At 41.9% G+C, this 16,771-nt stretch overlaps 1 protein-coding gene across 4 annotated transcripts; it reads left to right on the forward strand.

Annotated features, from left to right (window-relative positions):
* The first annotated feature begins 1,413 nt into the window (after nt 1-1,413).
* On the forward strand, nt 1,414-13,751 carry sall1a (spalt-like transcription factor 1a). Of its 4 annotated transcripts, none has more exons than XM_030719381.1 (4): nt 1,445-2,313; nt 4,724-4,909; nt 7,634-11,037; nt 12,114-13,751. In XM_030719381.1, the coding sequence occupies exons 3-4, from the start codon at nt 7,849-7,851 to the stop codon at nt 12,552-12,554; spliced, it is 3,630 nt and encodes a 1,209-aa protein (XP_030575241.1). In that variant the 5' UTR covers nt 1,445-2,313; nt 4,724-4,909; nt 7,634-7,848; the 3' UTR covers nt 12,555-13,751. The 4 variants fall into 4 exon arrangements, with proteins under 4 accessions (XP_030575233.1, XP_030575241.1, XP_030575249.1 ...); XM_030719389.1 differs by lacking the exon at nt 4,724-4,909 and having other exon boundaries at nt 7,634-9,588; nt 10,519-11,037; XM_030719373.1 differs by lacking the exon at nt 4,724-4,909 and having other exon boundaries at nt 1,414-1,466.
* Nucleotides 13,752-16,771: the final 3,020 nt, after the last annotated feature.

Genomic DNA, 16,771 nt, shown 5'->3' on the forward strand with positions numbered 1-16,771 from the left:
CAGCCCATGACTGTTAACACTGTATCCTCAACCGTCCCGAGTGAATCCCATTTAAAATGTCTCCTGCTCGGCTGGGCTGCAAATCACCCTGTTTACAATCTCACACCAACACTCACATCAATTAACTGGCCATTGATTTTTCCGCCCGCGACATTACAATATTGCAGACCCCCTTTTCCTCTCCTAGCAATTTCAAGTTTGCTGCATATAATTGCACGGGCTTTTTAACTGCACACACACATGCACATTTCCCCCCCTGCTAATGATCATTTGCTCTTTGATTTTTGTTAGTCACGGCTTCCATTTCGATCTGGTCGCCAGGTTTTTAGACAGTTCACACATCAATTAATACTCCAAAAATTAATGCTCAATTTAAAAATTATGTGCACTGTTTAATTATTCGACATAACACATTGATAAAGAAGATCACTAAGGCCATCAGAGGTACTTGATTTCCCCCCTGCTCTTTCCTTTTTTTCATGAATAAGTAAATAGTAAGGCTAGTCGAAACTAAAAGATAGCTGACACGAGAGGACCAGATCCATCTAGCCTGCAGCTGCTCTTTAAATATTCAGTGAAAAATAATGGCATCCGAGGCATCACCTATAGTAACATTATTATCTTCATTTCTCAAAATCAGCCTGACTGAGAGCTTCGTTTATCTTTTTCAGGTAATAAATCTACTCGACTCAGCGCTCACAAGAAGCTCCTATGGGATCTCTTGCCCTCTTAAACATCCCAAGTGATGGCGCCCTCCTGTTAATGCATTATTTATTATTAATAATAATAATAATAATAATAATAATGATAATAATAATTTTGTGACACGTGCGCGGGGTATAGAACTTCTGTAGTCCACAGACGTGATTAAGATGTTGTTTTATTTGCTTTGCAGGCATCAGCAGAATTATACTGGCCAATTGTCATTCTCTTAAAAACATTTACCATTAGGATAAAATAAAACATATCAACAGGCCAAATATTTAACTTTTGATAAGGACATCATGCAGTCATTCATACCGATTTTACAATCTAAACAACCCAGTGGATGGTGAATATATAAAGATAAGTTTTTCTCCAAAAGTAAATGCATGATGTGAAATGTATTAGTCCACATGACATGGGAATGAGGCGAGCATTCGTTTAAAAAAAAAGTGTTTTGGGAAGAATTTAAAAGCTTCATTTATCCCCATTCAGATGAACAGACTTCTGTCTCTCCGCTCTTTACCACTGATCATGCCGGCGCGAACAAACCGTTTGGCTCTGCTGCGCGCAATCAGAGAGAGAGAGAGGGAGGGAGAGAGAGGAGGGAGGGAGAGGGAGGTGGAGGTGAATGGTAACGTGACTGAATAGCCCGGTGACCAATCAGATCCTCGATGGGCCGGGCTCCTACATTTGTCCCACTGCCGCACGGGCCCTCAAAGTTTGTTTATTCGCGGAACGCAGTGTGTGATGAAAACGTGTTAGTAAGTAACCCCTCTTTCTACTAATAATAATCAAATCAAACTGATTGGGACGTCGGATCACACTCTGGACTTTTGGGAACGCGTAACGGTGCCGTTTACGCACGGAACATGCTGGCGCGACGCTACGTTTTAGCGCACCGGGAGCTTCGCTTCAAACTCTTCAGAGAGTAGGTGTCGATGTGCAACACAACAAGAGCTGAATTACAGCGATCTTAATGCAAGAGTGGAGAACGGACTACCGAGTTGTAGTGAAATTAAACTTGGTTGGAGATCGCGGAGGTTTGAGTTACGAGCGTCCCCTCAATCCACATCAGCAGGGGGGGGGAGAGAAAATAAACTGTGATCACTGCTTGATCAGTGAGAAAGACTGAAAGATATTGTCGCAGGCATGGACTCGAGACGCTGACATTCCCCTGTAGTAGTCAAGATAAGCCTTGACTTGGCTAACAGAAGGGGTTAAACCGCATCTAAAGGGAGTTTGGAAAACCCAGCCTTTCTTCCCCATACGGATCAACTCATTGGGTGGGAGCTGAGAGAGAGACAAGAGTCCCCAGCAAATCAGGAGCTAATTGATTAAAGAGACTTCATTTGAATAGGAGGGGGGCTGGCAAGGTGCCAATCGCCTTTCAAAGAAGCCCCCCGTATGATTAATCGCAGAGCATTATTGATAATCATAACGGGGCACATGCGCGGTGGATGGGCTCGATTTACGTAATTTTTTAGAAGGTTTTGTAGTCATTTTTTTATTCTTTGCCTGCTGATGTGCCAGCCAGCATGTCGCGGAGGAAACAAGCGAAGCCTCAACACTTCCAATCCGACCCTCATCTGCCTTTATCGGAGCACAATGGTGAGTCCAAGTAACCCATCGCTCCTTTTATGCAAACACCGTGATTTTTTTCTTTCTTTTAGGGGGTGTTTTATTGTGTCCGCGGTCCAATCTTAGTGTTAAAGTTAAGACTTTGAATCGAGATCTGTGCTGTTAGTTTTTGTTGGTTTCTCTGCAAATTCTCGTGACTTCGTGATGACTTCGACTTCGACTTTTAACAAAAGTTGATGCATCGAATTTCCACGGATTTCCCGTTATTCAAGTACGAGGAAAAATTTAGGGTAGCTTTATTTTTTCGCGCAGATGATTTCATTATCGGTGATACAAACTGCTATAAAAGGTTAATAAGTTATATATAAAAACACAAGTATGGTAGATTTTCTCCGGGTTTAAGCTCCGCGTGTCTTAAAAGTTTCAAAAGTTTTTAGTCTTAACTTTAGCGTTTTTTTTTTTAAATAAATAAATAAATAATCGCTCATCCTGCAGACTCAGCGGTTGTTGTCTTGCCTCGACACCGACCACCCTGTCGCCCCTGCCGGGACTCCAACTTTTCTTTGGTCCCTGACCCAGAAATACCGTCTTCCGCGTGCTTCAGCCCTGCGCTGTAAACTCGTACAGGGTTTTCCTTCTTTTATGAAAATATATCAGTGGCATAAGTCATGGCATGTTACTTTTTTTGGCCATACGTGTGATGAAAGAGGAACAGATTGCGTCAAAGAGCGTTAATGAGCAAACATCTTTCCCGGTTCCTGTGACGGTCTCTTCAGTTTACCCATCTTTTAGGCAAAGTCTATTTGCTTTGCTTTTTTTTTTTTTTTTTTTTTTTTTTTCCTTTTTAAATGCATATAAATTAGGAAACAGAAGTTTAGTCTCGGCCATTCTGGGACGCGCACTCATAAATACACACTCGATTTGTGTTTTATTACAAACTGAACGATAGTTTCATGAGCCAAAGTCCACACAGATAAAACAGACTTCCTAATTTTAACTTGCGAACTTTTAGCCAAGGCGGCCATCCTATCGCTTTGAAAAACACTGCAGTAAGAATGTTTTGTAAGAAACGTTGTTCCCAAAATGAGTTTGTACAAAGTGGCATTCAGGAAATCCAGGACTCTGCAGGAGTTCTCAGAGTTTCAAAGGCCACCATAAGCCAGTAAAGTTATAATTAATTGCAAACTGTTTTGTTTTTGTGGGAAAGGAAATATTAAACGCAAACAAGAAACTTGATTAAAACTGCGGTGTCATATCAGTGTGCGATAACTCTAAATAACGCATTCATTTCGCTGCAGGACGTTGCAGCGTGTATTTTTGTTGACTGGCTTTTCAGGTCATAGATTCATTAGCAAGAAAATAATAGTTCTTATTATTTTAAGTTATTTGATGAAATGTTGTTTAATGGGGAGAAGCCCTGACTTTGTTCTGTCGTGCAGTATGATCGAAATTTGTCGCACAAAACTTAAAACTTATAAAATAAAATAAACGGGCATTCATTTTTTTATTTAAAAAATGGGATACTGGCTTATAGACTTAATGCGTGCAAATAAAAATCTCTAAGCAGCAGATTGCATTTAGAGCTACCTGAAAAGCATGCGGATCCTATTTAAAATAAATATTTCTTTAGGAGAAAGTCACGCATTGAAACGCTATTCCACGTGATTTTAGGAACTTGATGATTAATGCAAAACCTGGTTTATTCCTGAGTGCTTTTTTTTTTTTTTTTATTTCTTTTTAATCTAATAAAGGAGAGTGAGGGAACATCACTTGTTTCATTTACCATGGCAGACTGCAGAATGCAAAATTTACTAATTATGTCTATGCCACATGTTAAAATGTTTGCAAATGTCTTGTGCATGTAATTCTAAGAGTTACGACCACGCTGTCTTTAAGTTTGAGATTATTTAGCTGAAGCAGTGCTCATTATAAATGAGTCGTGTGTCTTTCTAGAAAGTTCTGGTAGCCAGAAGGGAAACAGAAAGTCATTGTATTTGTAGCTGAATATCAGTGATCCTCGGGGTTGTAGTTACTGGGAGGTCGGAGTGAGAGCCACAGAGGGTGGGATGTTGAGCTGTTTTAACCTTTGCCAGTGTCCCTCTGTTTGGAGGTGATCAGAGTTCAGGGCTCACTGTGTTCCTCTCTGCCTTGCCATTGACCCTGCTGATGAGAGCTGCAGGCGGCCCAGCAAGGCCTCAGCTTTTTATTTAAGTGTGTGTTTGACTGTGGGGCCTTATCAATGTTGTGACCATCCCCTTATGCCCTATCAGAGTGGCCCCCCTAGAGGAGAGATTGGCAGGGTAGCCCCCTTTGCGCTTTTTTTTTTTTTTTTTTTTTCTGCAAACACAGAGTGCCTTGCTTGTCATTTTGCCATTGTTTATGTGGTGTGAGTCTAGGTGTAGCCTGAAGGACTTGCTTTGCCTTTTTCCCTCCCCTTAAGCTTTAACCATGTCACCGGGGCAGAGCTTCTGAGATTTGAATCTTGTCCTGGACCACGGCAGCTTTAGTGGAACCCCATCTAGTGTTCAGTGGGATGAGTCCTGAGGGCTGGAGAAGATGTGAGCAGAAACCCTCCTGAAGTTACAAGTGTCAAGAGGCTCACAGAGGCCCCCTGCGAAAAAATAATGTAGGATCTCTCAAAGCTCTCCATCAACTTTTTTTTTGACTAATCCTCACTTTCTTGTCTCTCATATTCAGATTTTGGTCAATCTCTTCGAGGCTCTGTCCTCTTGCTGTCTGCTTTAACGCCCTTTAGCCCTGCTCACTACTTACATTGTGCTTTTGATAGACATTCTATCGAAGTTTACAGAGTCTTTCTTCATACCAGCTTGACTTTATCTTAATTTTAATTCTAAGTTAATCCTTGCTATTTTGGGAATTAAGCCTAATGCTAGCATCTGTGCTGTTTGCTGCTAGTCTTATGTGGACACTGGATTTGTAGTGATGGATTGATTCAGTTCAGTTTCAGTCATTAAGTAAGATATTTGGGAGTTTAAAAAGAAAATATGCAGCCGTGTAAACATTAAAGTTGTTGATAAAACGATTCTTTTGTTGTATAGCCGTAAAGGCATTTCATTTCACTGTCCTCCCTCAAACTTGTGATAGATTTGGACGACTGTCCATTGCTGCATTGCATTTTGATGAAGAGTCTTAGCTAGTTTCTGAGCTAGCTTATAGAAATGTACGATTTTTGGGAAAGCTTGTCTATCTTCGCCATCTTTTTTACTGTAATTTTATATTCTAGTGATAGTTAAATTTTGTTATTATGATTATTGCATTTATTTGAAAGTGTATGATTTTTTTTTTAAAGTGCTGTACATAAAATATTGTTATAAGTAAAGAAACACACTTCGTATGTGTGTGAATTAATAGTGAATTAATTGAATTCCGCTGTTGTCGAGCTTTTTCTCTGCTGTGTGTAGATTTACACACACACACACACACACACACACACACACACACACACCCACACACACACACACACACACATCTAAGTGCAAACTTGGGTATTTTATGAATAACTGCATCTTTTAAAAGTGAGGTGAAAGTTGTTTTTTTTTCTTTTTATATATTCTTTCATTCCACTCACTGTCATATGATTTGATTTTCTTCACACTAATTTGTGTACAGTGAACCTTGAGAAAAGAGAAAAGGTGTTTATTTAATCCTCACGTTTCTCACACTATGAATCAAACACATTTTTTCAAAATTAACGCTCGGGGTGTAGGTAGGCGGGTGGGTGGAAGGGGGGATTTAACATGAAAAGTTATCATTAAAGTTGAGTCTTCCCTGTTTGCATGGTTTGGTGGTGTGAGGGCCGGGGTTTACTGTCATGGCAACTTTGCGTTATCTGATGTCTCTGAGCGGAGAAACATTGAGGGAGATAATCCCTGAATTAAACAGGATCTGCTTTGAGTCGACTGAGATGAGCAGGGCCAGGCTGTGCCGACGATCCCCGCCGCTCCCATGCTGTGTGAACAATGGGAAGGCATCCTGTCTCTCTGTGGGGCAGGGCTGCACTTCTCTGGGTTTCATTTGCAAATGAATTCTTGGCCCTGATGAAAGTGTTGAGGGGCCAGAGGCACAATGAAAGGGATTCATAGAGAAATGCAATTTGTAAATCAACTTGTATGTTAAATAGTGAGATTTTAGTGTGACAAAGAGGGAAATGAATGAGGAAAGTCTGGAGCACAGCAGTGGCTCTGGGGGCAGGGTGTCGTCTCGCCTTTTCATTCCCTGACTCGTCCCGTTTATTAAAATGGAAAATTTGAAAACCTGTTTCAGTGCGCATTTGAAAGGTGGTCATTACTTTAGAATTTTTATCTGCGTAACAACAGAAGTTTCTGTTTTGCTTGTTCTGTGAGCTGGTGCGTCTGCTTTCTCAGTTTTGGCAAGTTTGTGATGCATGCACTCTGACGTACCGCCCTGCTCTTTAGTTCTGACCAAGTCTTATTTATTTATGTATATATATATATTTCTTTGTCTTTTTCCAGCATGTTTTTCCCCAGATGAATTTACCAGTGATTGCCTTTTCTTTAATTTAACTTTTGACTTCTACGTTGATTAAACAATAATTGAACAAAAGTCTTAAGAATAATAAATATTTTTATTCTTATAATAGATGGCGAATATGTTTCATATCTATCGGGTATCAAATGAGTAACTGTTAACCTTGTACTTCTGTCATTTTTTTTACCTCTTTGTTTTGCTTTCTTGTCTTTAGTGTGTATGTAGCAGACTTGGTGCCACAGGCTCTGTTGTTCTTGTCTCCCTGTGATTGCAGGCTGAGTGGATACAAATTAGTTTAGTGACATAGATAACCTGTCCAAGATGCCTGTAGTTGGCTGAAAATGAGCAAAGTTGACAGCAAATTGAAAGTCTAATAAGTCCTTCAAATGCTTGATTTGCACCAAGTGGACAAGTAGACTTTGAAGGGCATGGAATATAGGAAATCAATGCTTTTCTATGAAATTTCATTAAGACCCGATGTCCTGACTTCACTCTATTCTATATTTTGATGGATTATCTGGAGAAAATGATTACCTTTGGTTTGTCTGATGAAACCCATATGTACATCTTCAAAGATCACTTTTAACCAATATTTGAGTAGTTCCCATTGATTTTGTATCCCTTCTTATCATGTTTCAGAGGCCACTGCATTGAATAAGGCCTTTTCTCATTTCTGCTGGCTTATTGTTGCCTTTCGATCGTTGTTTTTGTGAACACATCAGAAGGATAAGTGTAAAACTGATTAACTTAAGATTAACAACAATGGAATTCAAGAAGATAAAGCTGCTTCTTCAGCTGCAAAACATTTCTAATCGCTAATCCTCTGTTTCCTCTTTTGCAGGGGACACAGAACTCTGCTCCGAGGACCCCCCCTGCAAGGAGTCAGACGCACATGTCTGTAACAGATGTTGTGCTGAGTTCTTTGAACTATCAGATCTTGAGGAACACCAGAAGAATTGCACTAAGAATCAGTTAGTTCTGATAGTGAATGAAAATCCCGCCTCCCCTGCCGGAACTTTCTCGCCTGGGTCTCCTCCCCATAATCCTGATGACCAGATGAATGACACAGCTAATAACACTGATCAAACAGAGGGCAGTGACCTTTTGGAGCCTAACACTCTTGAAAAAGACGAGTCCATGGACGTGGATGTTTCTGGAATGAGCAGTGGTCATGAAGAGGATGGCAGTCATACAGAGGGCGGAAGCCCCATTAATACGGTCAGCAACCATGCTGATAGAGGCACGTCTGGCCCTGCAGTAGGTACTTCAGCTATCTCTGCCTCACTACCTCAGCTCAGTAACCTAACTGAACTGGGGAACTTCTCCATGATCAACAGTAATGTCATAATTGAAAATCTGCAGAGCACCAAAGTGGCTGTGGCCCAATTCTCCCAAGAATCCCGTTCGACTGGGGGACCGAGGGTGGCCGTGCCAGCCCTAATGGAGCAGCTCTTAGCCCTGCAACAGCAACAGATCCACCAGCTGCAGCTTATTGAACAGATTCGCCATCAGATACTGCTACTGGCCTCCCAGTCACCCGAAATGCAGGTACCCCCAGCTTCTGCTCCAGGCACAATGGGGCCAGCTGCCAGCCCCCTGACCACACTCAGCTCACATCTCTCTCAACAGCTGGCTGCAGCCGCAGGCCTAGCACAGAACCTGGCCAGTCAGTCGGCCAGTATTAGCAGCATAAAGCAGCTGGCTGCTGCAGCACAGCTACCTCAGTCCAATCCAAGCAGCAGTGAGACATCTCAGAGCATTACCACACTGGGGCCATCAACAATCAACCCCCAATCCTCTGACAAGAGGCCTGCTCATATGAGTAGCCTTCACTCTCAACTAAGCAGCTCCTCACTAGCAAAGTCATCAACGCCAGCATTTGGAATAGGTAGCTTGTTAAGCTCTGCCGTGAATCCCCTTCTACCTCAGCCCCCACCTGGAAATCCCATGTTCTCCAGTTCTCTGCCCAGTGTTGGCACCACTGTAGAGGACCTCAACTCTTTAGCAGCTTTGGCCCAGCAGAGAAAAGACAAGCCGCCAAATGTCAGTTCATTTGAGCATAAGAGCAGCTCTGATGATGCTTTCTTCAAACATAAGTGCAGGTTTTGTGGCAAGGTGTTTGGGAGCGACAGTGCCTTGCAAATCCACCTGCGCTCTCATACTGGCGAGCGACCATACAAGTGTAATATTTGTGGCAACCGGTTCTCCACTCGTGGTAATCTGAAGGTGCATTTTCAGCGTCATAAAGAAAAATACCCACACATCCAGATGAACCCCTACCCTGTTCCTGAGCACTTAGACAACATACCAACAAGTACTGGCATTCCATACGGCATGTCTATTCCCCCTGAGAAACCTGTGACCAGCTGGCTTGACAGTAAACCAGTTTTGCCTACTCTGACATCATCAGTCGGTATGCTGCTACCGCCAACCATGCCAAGCCTGCCACATTTCATCAAAAAGGAAGATCATTCAATAGCCATAACTAGCCCTTCTGTTACTGCAAAGAGTGACTCAGGTGCCACTGAGCCTTCAGCTAAAAGTAATGATGGTGTGTCTGAAGAGGGTGAAGGTGCAACATTGCCTACCTCAAATGGAAAAACTGAAGAAGGCAGCAAATCTTCAGTCCTCATGACAAACATGAGCTCTGCCTCAGAAAGCATTACAGAGTATACGACATCTACCAGCCCACCCATGATGACCAACCCACTCATGCCCCTTATGTCTGATCAGTTTAAGGCTAAGTTCCCTTTTGTAGGCATTCTGGATCCTCTCCAGGGATCGGAGACATCCAAGTTACAACAGCTTGTGGAGAACATTGATAGGAAGGTGAAAGACCCAAACGAATGTGTCATTTGCCACCGGGTGCTGAGCTGCCAAAGTGCACTGAAAATGCACTATCGCACTCACACTGGGGAGCGGCCCTTCAAGTGTAAAATCTGTGGCAGGGCATTTACCACCAAGGGAAATCTTAAAACCCACTACAGTGTTCATAGGGCCATGCCTCCTCTTCGCGTTCAACACTCCTGCCCCATTTGTCAGAAGAAGTTCACAAATGCTGTGGTTCTACAGCAACATATCCGTATGCACATGGGTGGGCAGATCCCTAACACCCCTCTGCCAGAGAGTTATCCAGAGTCCATGGCTTCTGACACTGGCTCATTTGAAGAGAGAAACTTTGATGATCTTGACAACTTTTCTGATGACAACACTGAAGGAATGGAAGAGGGCCCAGACAGCAGTGTACCAGACACACCCAGATCACCTGATGCTTCCCATGACAGTCTATGTAACTCCCCAGCACCCCCTGAAATGGCTACCCAGGAAGGGCGAGAGAAGAATGGCCAAGACAATAATAATGACATGGAGGAACACAATGTGAGCCTGATGAAGGCTACTGCAAATGGCTTAATTGAAGGTGATTGTCTCACCAATGACTCCTCATCTCTGGGAGGTGATATCGAAAGCCAAAGCGCCGGGAGTCCAGCTGTGTCAGAATCTACCTCCTCCATGCAGGCGCCATCACCCACTAGCATGCAGCCACAACCACGCAGATCCCCCAGCCTCGAAGAAAGGCACCACAGGGCCTTATCTTCAGACCCCACCAGTGTAAGCCTCTTGCACTCACATCCCTCCAGCCTTGGAGCCTTGGACCTGACATCTGTCAATTCCCCAAAAGACCCTCTGGGCATGATTTTTCCCTTCCGTGAGCGTAGCACCATCAAGAATACATCCTGTGACATCTGTGGGAAGACCTTTGCTTGTCAGAGTGCCTTGGACATTCACTATCGAAGCCATACCAAAGAAAGACCATTTATTTGCACAGCGTGTAACAGGGGTTTCTCCACCAAGGGCAATCTCAAGCAGCATATGCTAACACATCAAATGCGAGACCTGCCCTCACAGCTCTTTGAGCCATCAAATACCAGCCTGTCCTCCAGCCCAACCCCTTCTCTTCTCTCTGTTGGTTCCCTCAACAAACCAGAAGTCAATGGTTTCCTTCATAACTTTCACCCGGAAACAAAGGACATACCCTCTGGCTTGGTCACATCATCTGCCTCAACCTCCCCAGTTCTTTCCACTGCTCCACCACGCAGGACTCCCAAGCAACACTTCTGCAATACATGCGCAAAGTGTTTCTCCTCTGCCAGTGCTCTACAGATCCACGAGAGAACCCACACAGGGGAGAAACCCTTTGCCTGCAGCATCTGTGGCCGAGCTTTTACCACCAAAGGAAACCTCAAGGTAAATGTCGAAACACCAGGCAAACTTGGTCTCCTGAAAGTATGTGCGTGAGAATGTTTGTGAAAAACGAGTCTCAGGGTTACTATTTAGTTTTATATGGCATGTCAGTGCACTAGGCATCAAGATGTGGTAATGTGGCATAATTAATGAAAGGAACTGCTCTTAGAGAAAAAAAAACGTGGAAAGGCTGAATCATGCAAGTAATATAATTAGTGCAGAGAAATTCCACAATGTGATCAGCTAAGAATGATCCAGTGCAAAGAATTAATTATCAGGTGCAATCACTGGGAGCTGGGTCATTCTGCATTTTTTCCATAACGGATTCAGTAAAATATGTCACAGGCTGAAATCATCATGAAAAGGATCTGCTTAATGATCTTGGGGATCTTGGGGAAATTATGTGGCCTTAATTTACAATTATGTTAGTTATTTTTGAACGGTTCAATCCCTAATTCCTAGAAGGGAATATAGGATATGTTTTTGTTTTTTTATTTCTAAATGTTTTAGTAAATCAAGCTCAGGCTGTGGGATGATACTGGTCTTATGAAGATATCTTATATGGGTATGGTTTATAGAAAAAAGACTCCTTAACTTTTTGTTTAAACCACTGTACATAAACCACATTAAAACACAATTCTTTTGAATCAGTCTTTCAAAGATTATGAAGGAGACATACTGTTGTCTCTCTCTTAGAAAGGGTATGGGCAGAGGTGAAATGTCACATGTAATACTGGCTGGAGCAATGAAACTGGACAGTGTAATTTTAGCTCCAGTTCCGTGGTCACCTTGTGAGATGTGCAAATTAAAGTTCAGATTAAACAGCATGTATCAGTCTTGCCAAAAGATGTTTACACAATGTTTGTACCTCTCACAGCATAGGCAGCTAACTGGTCTGCTGCACTCAGGGTGTGAAGCTATTTTAATTCACACTCAAGCATTATTATTATTTTTTCCATTGCATCATCTCATGTGCTGCTCTTGTGGCCAAGTTTGTAAACATCACTAATTCTCATCCCTCTCATTGCTCTGTCTCTCACCTCCTTTCCTTTTATTCTTCTCCCACTCTGTCCGTGTAGGTTCACATGGGCACGCACATGTGGAACAGCGCTCCTGCCAGACGTGGCCGTAGGCTCTCCGTAGATGGCCCGATGGCTTTCCTGGGCACCAACCCAGTCAAGTTTCCTGAGATCTTTCAGAAGGACATGACATCGAGGGCAAGCAACGGAGACCCGGCCAGTTTTTGGAATCAGTATGCTGCAGCCTTCTCCAATGGTCTCGCAATGAAGACAAACGAAATCTCCGTCATCCAGAATGGAGGCATCCCACCCATGTCAGGTGGTGTGGGAAACGGGGGCAGCTCTCCCATAGGTGGTCTGACAGGCAGCCTAGATAAGCTACACAACACGGAGCCCAATGCCGCTCTGGCTGGTCTGGAGAAAATGGCCAACACAGAGAATGGGGCCCACTTCCGGTTCACACGCTTCATGGAGGACAATAAAGAAATTGCCACCAATTAAGAGTGTATGTCCTCAACTGGGCACAGACACATAAAGATGCCTAAAGGCATACTGTACACATATGTAGACACACACAGAGGAAGAGAACAAGACAGGGATAAAATCAACTGAACTGCTTTGCTCGCCATTGAATCTTTACGAACATGAGTGTGAAGACCAGTTGCTTTTTTTGTACAATGTACATGTTATAGTTTTACGGAGCTTATTTATTAGTGATTATAACCTTGCTTGAAACCAAGTGGAAGCATTAACAATTAGGTTTTTGTTTATTTTAAAGCCAGAATGGGTGCTTTAAAAAAAATGTGCTTTTGAAACTTAGAATATCTGGTTAGATAACCTTACCTTGGCATTAAGTTATTTTCTGTCTGTAGTAGCTATAATTGAACTGTCTATGTTCATGTGATGCATTAGCCCTGTAATAAGTGAACAGACTTGCTGTAAATAATGTACACTGATCTTCTGTAGATGGTCTAACATCTGTGTGTTCATGAACCCCTTCCCCTCATCAAGACAAAACAATGAAATTCAGGCAAGGGACTAAAGGATGTGGTAGTTCCTTTCTTTCCAATTATTATTTACCTTTATCTTATTTAAGGAAGACGAGACATTGAAGTTTGCTACATTTCAAGGGTTTATTTAGTGTTAATTTGTTTTGTTGTTACAGTCTTTATGTATTGTACTTTTTACTTTTTGTTTACTTCCATTTTTTTTTTCTTTAATCTTCTGTTGCTCATATTTTGGTGTTGGTGAGAGCAAGACGGTTACGAATCGAGGAACATTCGGTCTGGCCTACTTCCTGGTTTTTGGAACTGAGACAGCTAATCAAATTAGAAGGATCATCTTTAGTGTCTGAGCTGGATTTCCACATTGCTGCTATGTCCCAGCATCCAGCAAGTGCAAAGTTATTTGTTGACGCTTCTGTAAATATGTTCAGATGTGGAAATACAAACTCCCTTGCAAGAAAATGTACATAAAGCTCTCACAAGAAGTCCATCACGGCCAGGGGACAAAATGATAGTGTTTTTATAAGTATAAATATATATTGGGTTTGACAACCTTCGGACTGTTACATGCACTTTCTTGGAAAGGTGGAAGATCTTTATGGGTCCAGTTTCTCTACACTTTAATACCTACTAACAACTAAGATACTGTAATTCTTTACTCTAATAATCAAATACATCAGTTTTCCAAAAGAAACATTGTGTGTTTGTGTGCTTTTATTTCCTCATTAAAAAAAATACTAACTCTTTAAATTTACTGACAGTTATCCACGGGACACTGAAAATCTTTTATTTTTTTTTTTTTAAGCAGAAATGAAAAATAAAATACTGTAACTTCTGTTTCTTTCTTCTTCTTCTTCTTCTTTTTTTCTTCAATGTTATTGTGCAGGCTCTACATTTTCCAATTAATGTACACAAACCGCAGAAAAAGAAACTGAGGCTTGGGTACTGATGGTGTGAGTTTTCCTGGTCTTTAATTTAAAATGATCACTGTTTTAACATCGTAATTTCCGTCACCAGTTCTTAGATCTCCAATTAATGACTATTCCGCAGAATCGGGTTAATTCAAAGCGTTTTCGTGGAAAGGAAACGGCCCCCTTCTGCAATTTATTTACAAAGGTATAACTAAGGTGGAAATACGGCGGGAGGAGGGGGGGGAGAAAGCGAGAAAAAAAGCACATCTCAGCGGAATAAACAGATGAGGTGTCCGGATACTTAAGCAGGAACTCTTCAGCATTTGCACGATTAAGGTGTCCGATGGGCAGTCGGCATTTTGTGTCTTTTGGATTTTCTTTTCCATCTTTCCTTTTTTTTTTTTCGGATTCTTCTTCAACTGGAAATAGAAGCTGCATTAAGAATGCGACGACCTAATTAAGTGCCTTCCAAAAGAAGTTGTCAAAACGATCCGGATAAAGTTGACGGCTTTAAAGGCGTTTTGCGTTGCTTTTTTTTTTTTTTTTTTTTTTTAATTCAAAGTGAAAATTTTCCCCTTTTGTATTTCAACAGCTGCATTTAATTTAACACATCGTTGCACATCCTGCAATGCAGGATCTGTTAATTTCTGTCCAGCATCCTCGGCGCGCTCCCCTCCTCTTCACAAAGCCGAAATCCCCAATATTTACGTTTTAGATTTCGAGACGTCGAAGCTAAATGATCCTTGCCCACAGTGCCTGTTTTCTTTTTAACAGTCACATCTGTTCCCCTGAGCTCTGTTTGTGCAGTAAATCGGCTTCCTGAGAGATTCCTTCAAAGAGCAAAAAGAAAAATAAAACATTCCCACATTCCTGCTTAATTATTGCAAATTCTTCGTTTGCATGTACTATTTTAAATATGATGTATTTATATAAAAACATTATTATTATTATTGCTCCCTTATTAAATTCTAAATGATAATCTGAATATAAATTTCCAAAGAATAAAATTATGAATAATCACAGGTGTGTTGCAAAATTAATTCAAGCCTCAGCAGAATTAATTGAATATGAAATATTTGGAAAATAAATCATTAAAATAAATAAATAAAAACCTGATGAGTCATTTGGCTTAATTTTCATGCAGACTGCTCACAGCTGGGTAGCACAAATATACAGGCGTAAATACATGCTTTATCTCTGTGTGAGTCATCCCACCGCTAAGCATGGACTGTGCTCTTGCTTCTGAGCTCCTTGCTTAAGTATCGATTGAGCTGTGCAGTATTACAGAAACACTTGAATCTCAGGTGGCAGGAATGTGTACAATTGATCTCTTCCACTGTGGCTCCCAGCAGTGGCTTTTTGCTTCACAACACACAGCACCACAGGAAGAGCCGGGCAAACACACTGAAACACAATCGCTACAGACTAAGAGGGGCTGTCCCAGTCTGCCCTGCTCACTGTCACAATTTACTGTGAGTCTAGCCAACTGCTCTGCAGCTACACTGAGACTGTGCTTTCAGGGTACAGAGAATATATATACACAATATTATGCTATAAACACACATCCTACAGCTACACACACACACACACACAGGCGTGTCTTTTTGACATCTAATGTTTTTTTTATTTTAGTATCACAGTTATTTTTCTTTTGCCTTATCCAAGCTAAATGGCTTGATGGCCTTTGGCTGCGGATTCTGGTGAGGATGGGAACCATCAGCAAAGAAGCATTACTCTCTTTAGCTGTAAGCCACTCCTGTCCACTTACTGTACACTTGAAGGTTCATTATAGGGTTGGCTTAAGTAAAGGCTGTGTGCACAGCTGCCACACTGCAAAAATAAAATCACTTGTTTTCTGGTCGTGTCAGAAATCTTTTCATACACAGGGATTCGTAATTCTAGATGAAGATTATGTCAATTTTGCTTTGTTGTGTGCATTTAATGAAACTAAATGTCATTATGGAAATTCTTTTTTTAAACTGGAAAATGTGTTTGTTTCATAATGCATAAATACAGGGAAACTGGACTCCTGGCTCTTAACTGAATCAGAAGAGAAAAGAATGACCTCCAAAACTGACAGCAAGTTTACGCAGGTCAACTGATGTGTGTGTTCGTTGTGAACCTTCAGGAGAAAAAGCAAGATGACAGAGTAAGAATGGAAAAAATGAGTCGTTTTTTTACTCTTAATCTGTATTTGGAGTAAAATCTGTTTAATAGCTATTGTTTTTTTTCCCTTGCACCCTCAGCTGTCCTTCAGTGTGCAGGTCAGGCTGAGACGAAGCTGCACAGAGGCGATCTTGGGAAGCTGGAGCCCCCACCCACCCACACCTTCCGCCTTGTGCTGTCAGCCCCGCTGAGTCGATACAAACCGTAGCCTGGGGCCCAGCCTGGACTCCCCACTGAGGTTCTGGCCTACTGCTGGGAGATCAAAGACCCACTGAGAACAATGGTGAGGCAGCCACAGTTCACTCTCCCTGGATGCACCACCACACCTGCCCATGCTGTCACTCAGGTGCCTGACCTGCAGAGGCCTACCTTCTATAATAACATACCACTATGGTCACTTACAGATATTTAAGTAAAAAATAAATAATAAGTCATATGCAAATGACTGTTTAATGTGCTTCTGTTTGTCTCCCTAATTTCCCTAATGTGGCCCAAAAGGGTGTTTTTCTGTATCTTGGTATGTTTGTAAATGTCTAAATTGTGTTGTCATATCCCTCCAGCCATTCTGAGCTGCTTTTATCTTCCTGTGGTTCTCATCATACTTCCTGTGGAAAATGGAAGCTGTCTGCAGCATGTA

This window comes from Archocentrus centrarchus, chromosome 3, assembly GCF_007364275.1.
Source record: "Archocentrus centrarchus isolate MPI-CPG fArcCen1 chromosome 3, fArcCen1, whole genome shotgun sequence".
Classification (NCBI taxonomy): domain Eukaryota; kingdom Metazoa; phylum Chordata; class Actinopteri; order Cichliformes; family Cichlidae; genus Archocentrus; species Archocentrus centrarchus.

What these genes read in the sequence shown, in the direction of transcription:
- sall1a (XM_030719364.1), top strand. Translation starts at nt 2,241, where the DNA reads ATGTCGCGGAGGAAACAAGCGAAGCCTCAACACTTCCAATCCGACCCT. An exon ending in GCCTTTATCGGAGCACAATG is followed by an intron (nt 2,314 to 7,633) that starts GTGAGTCCAAGT and finishes CCTCTTTTGCAG; the next exon opens with GGGACACAGAACTCTGCTCC. An exon ending in CCACCAAAGGAAACCTCAAG is followed by an intron (nt 11,038 to 12,113) that starts GTAAATGTCGAA and finishes CTGTCCGTGTAG; the next exon opens with GTTCACATGGGCACGCACAT.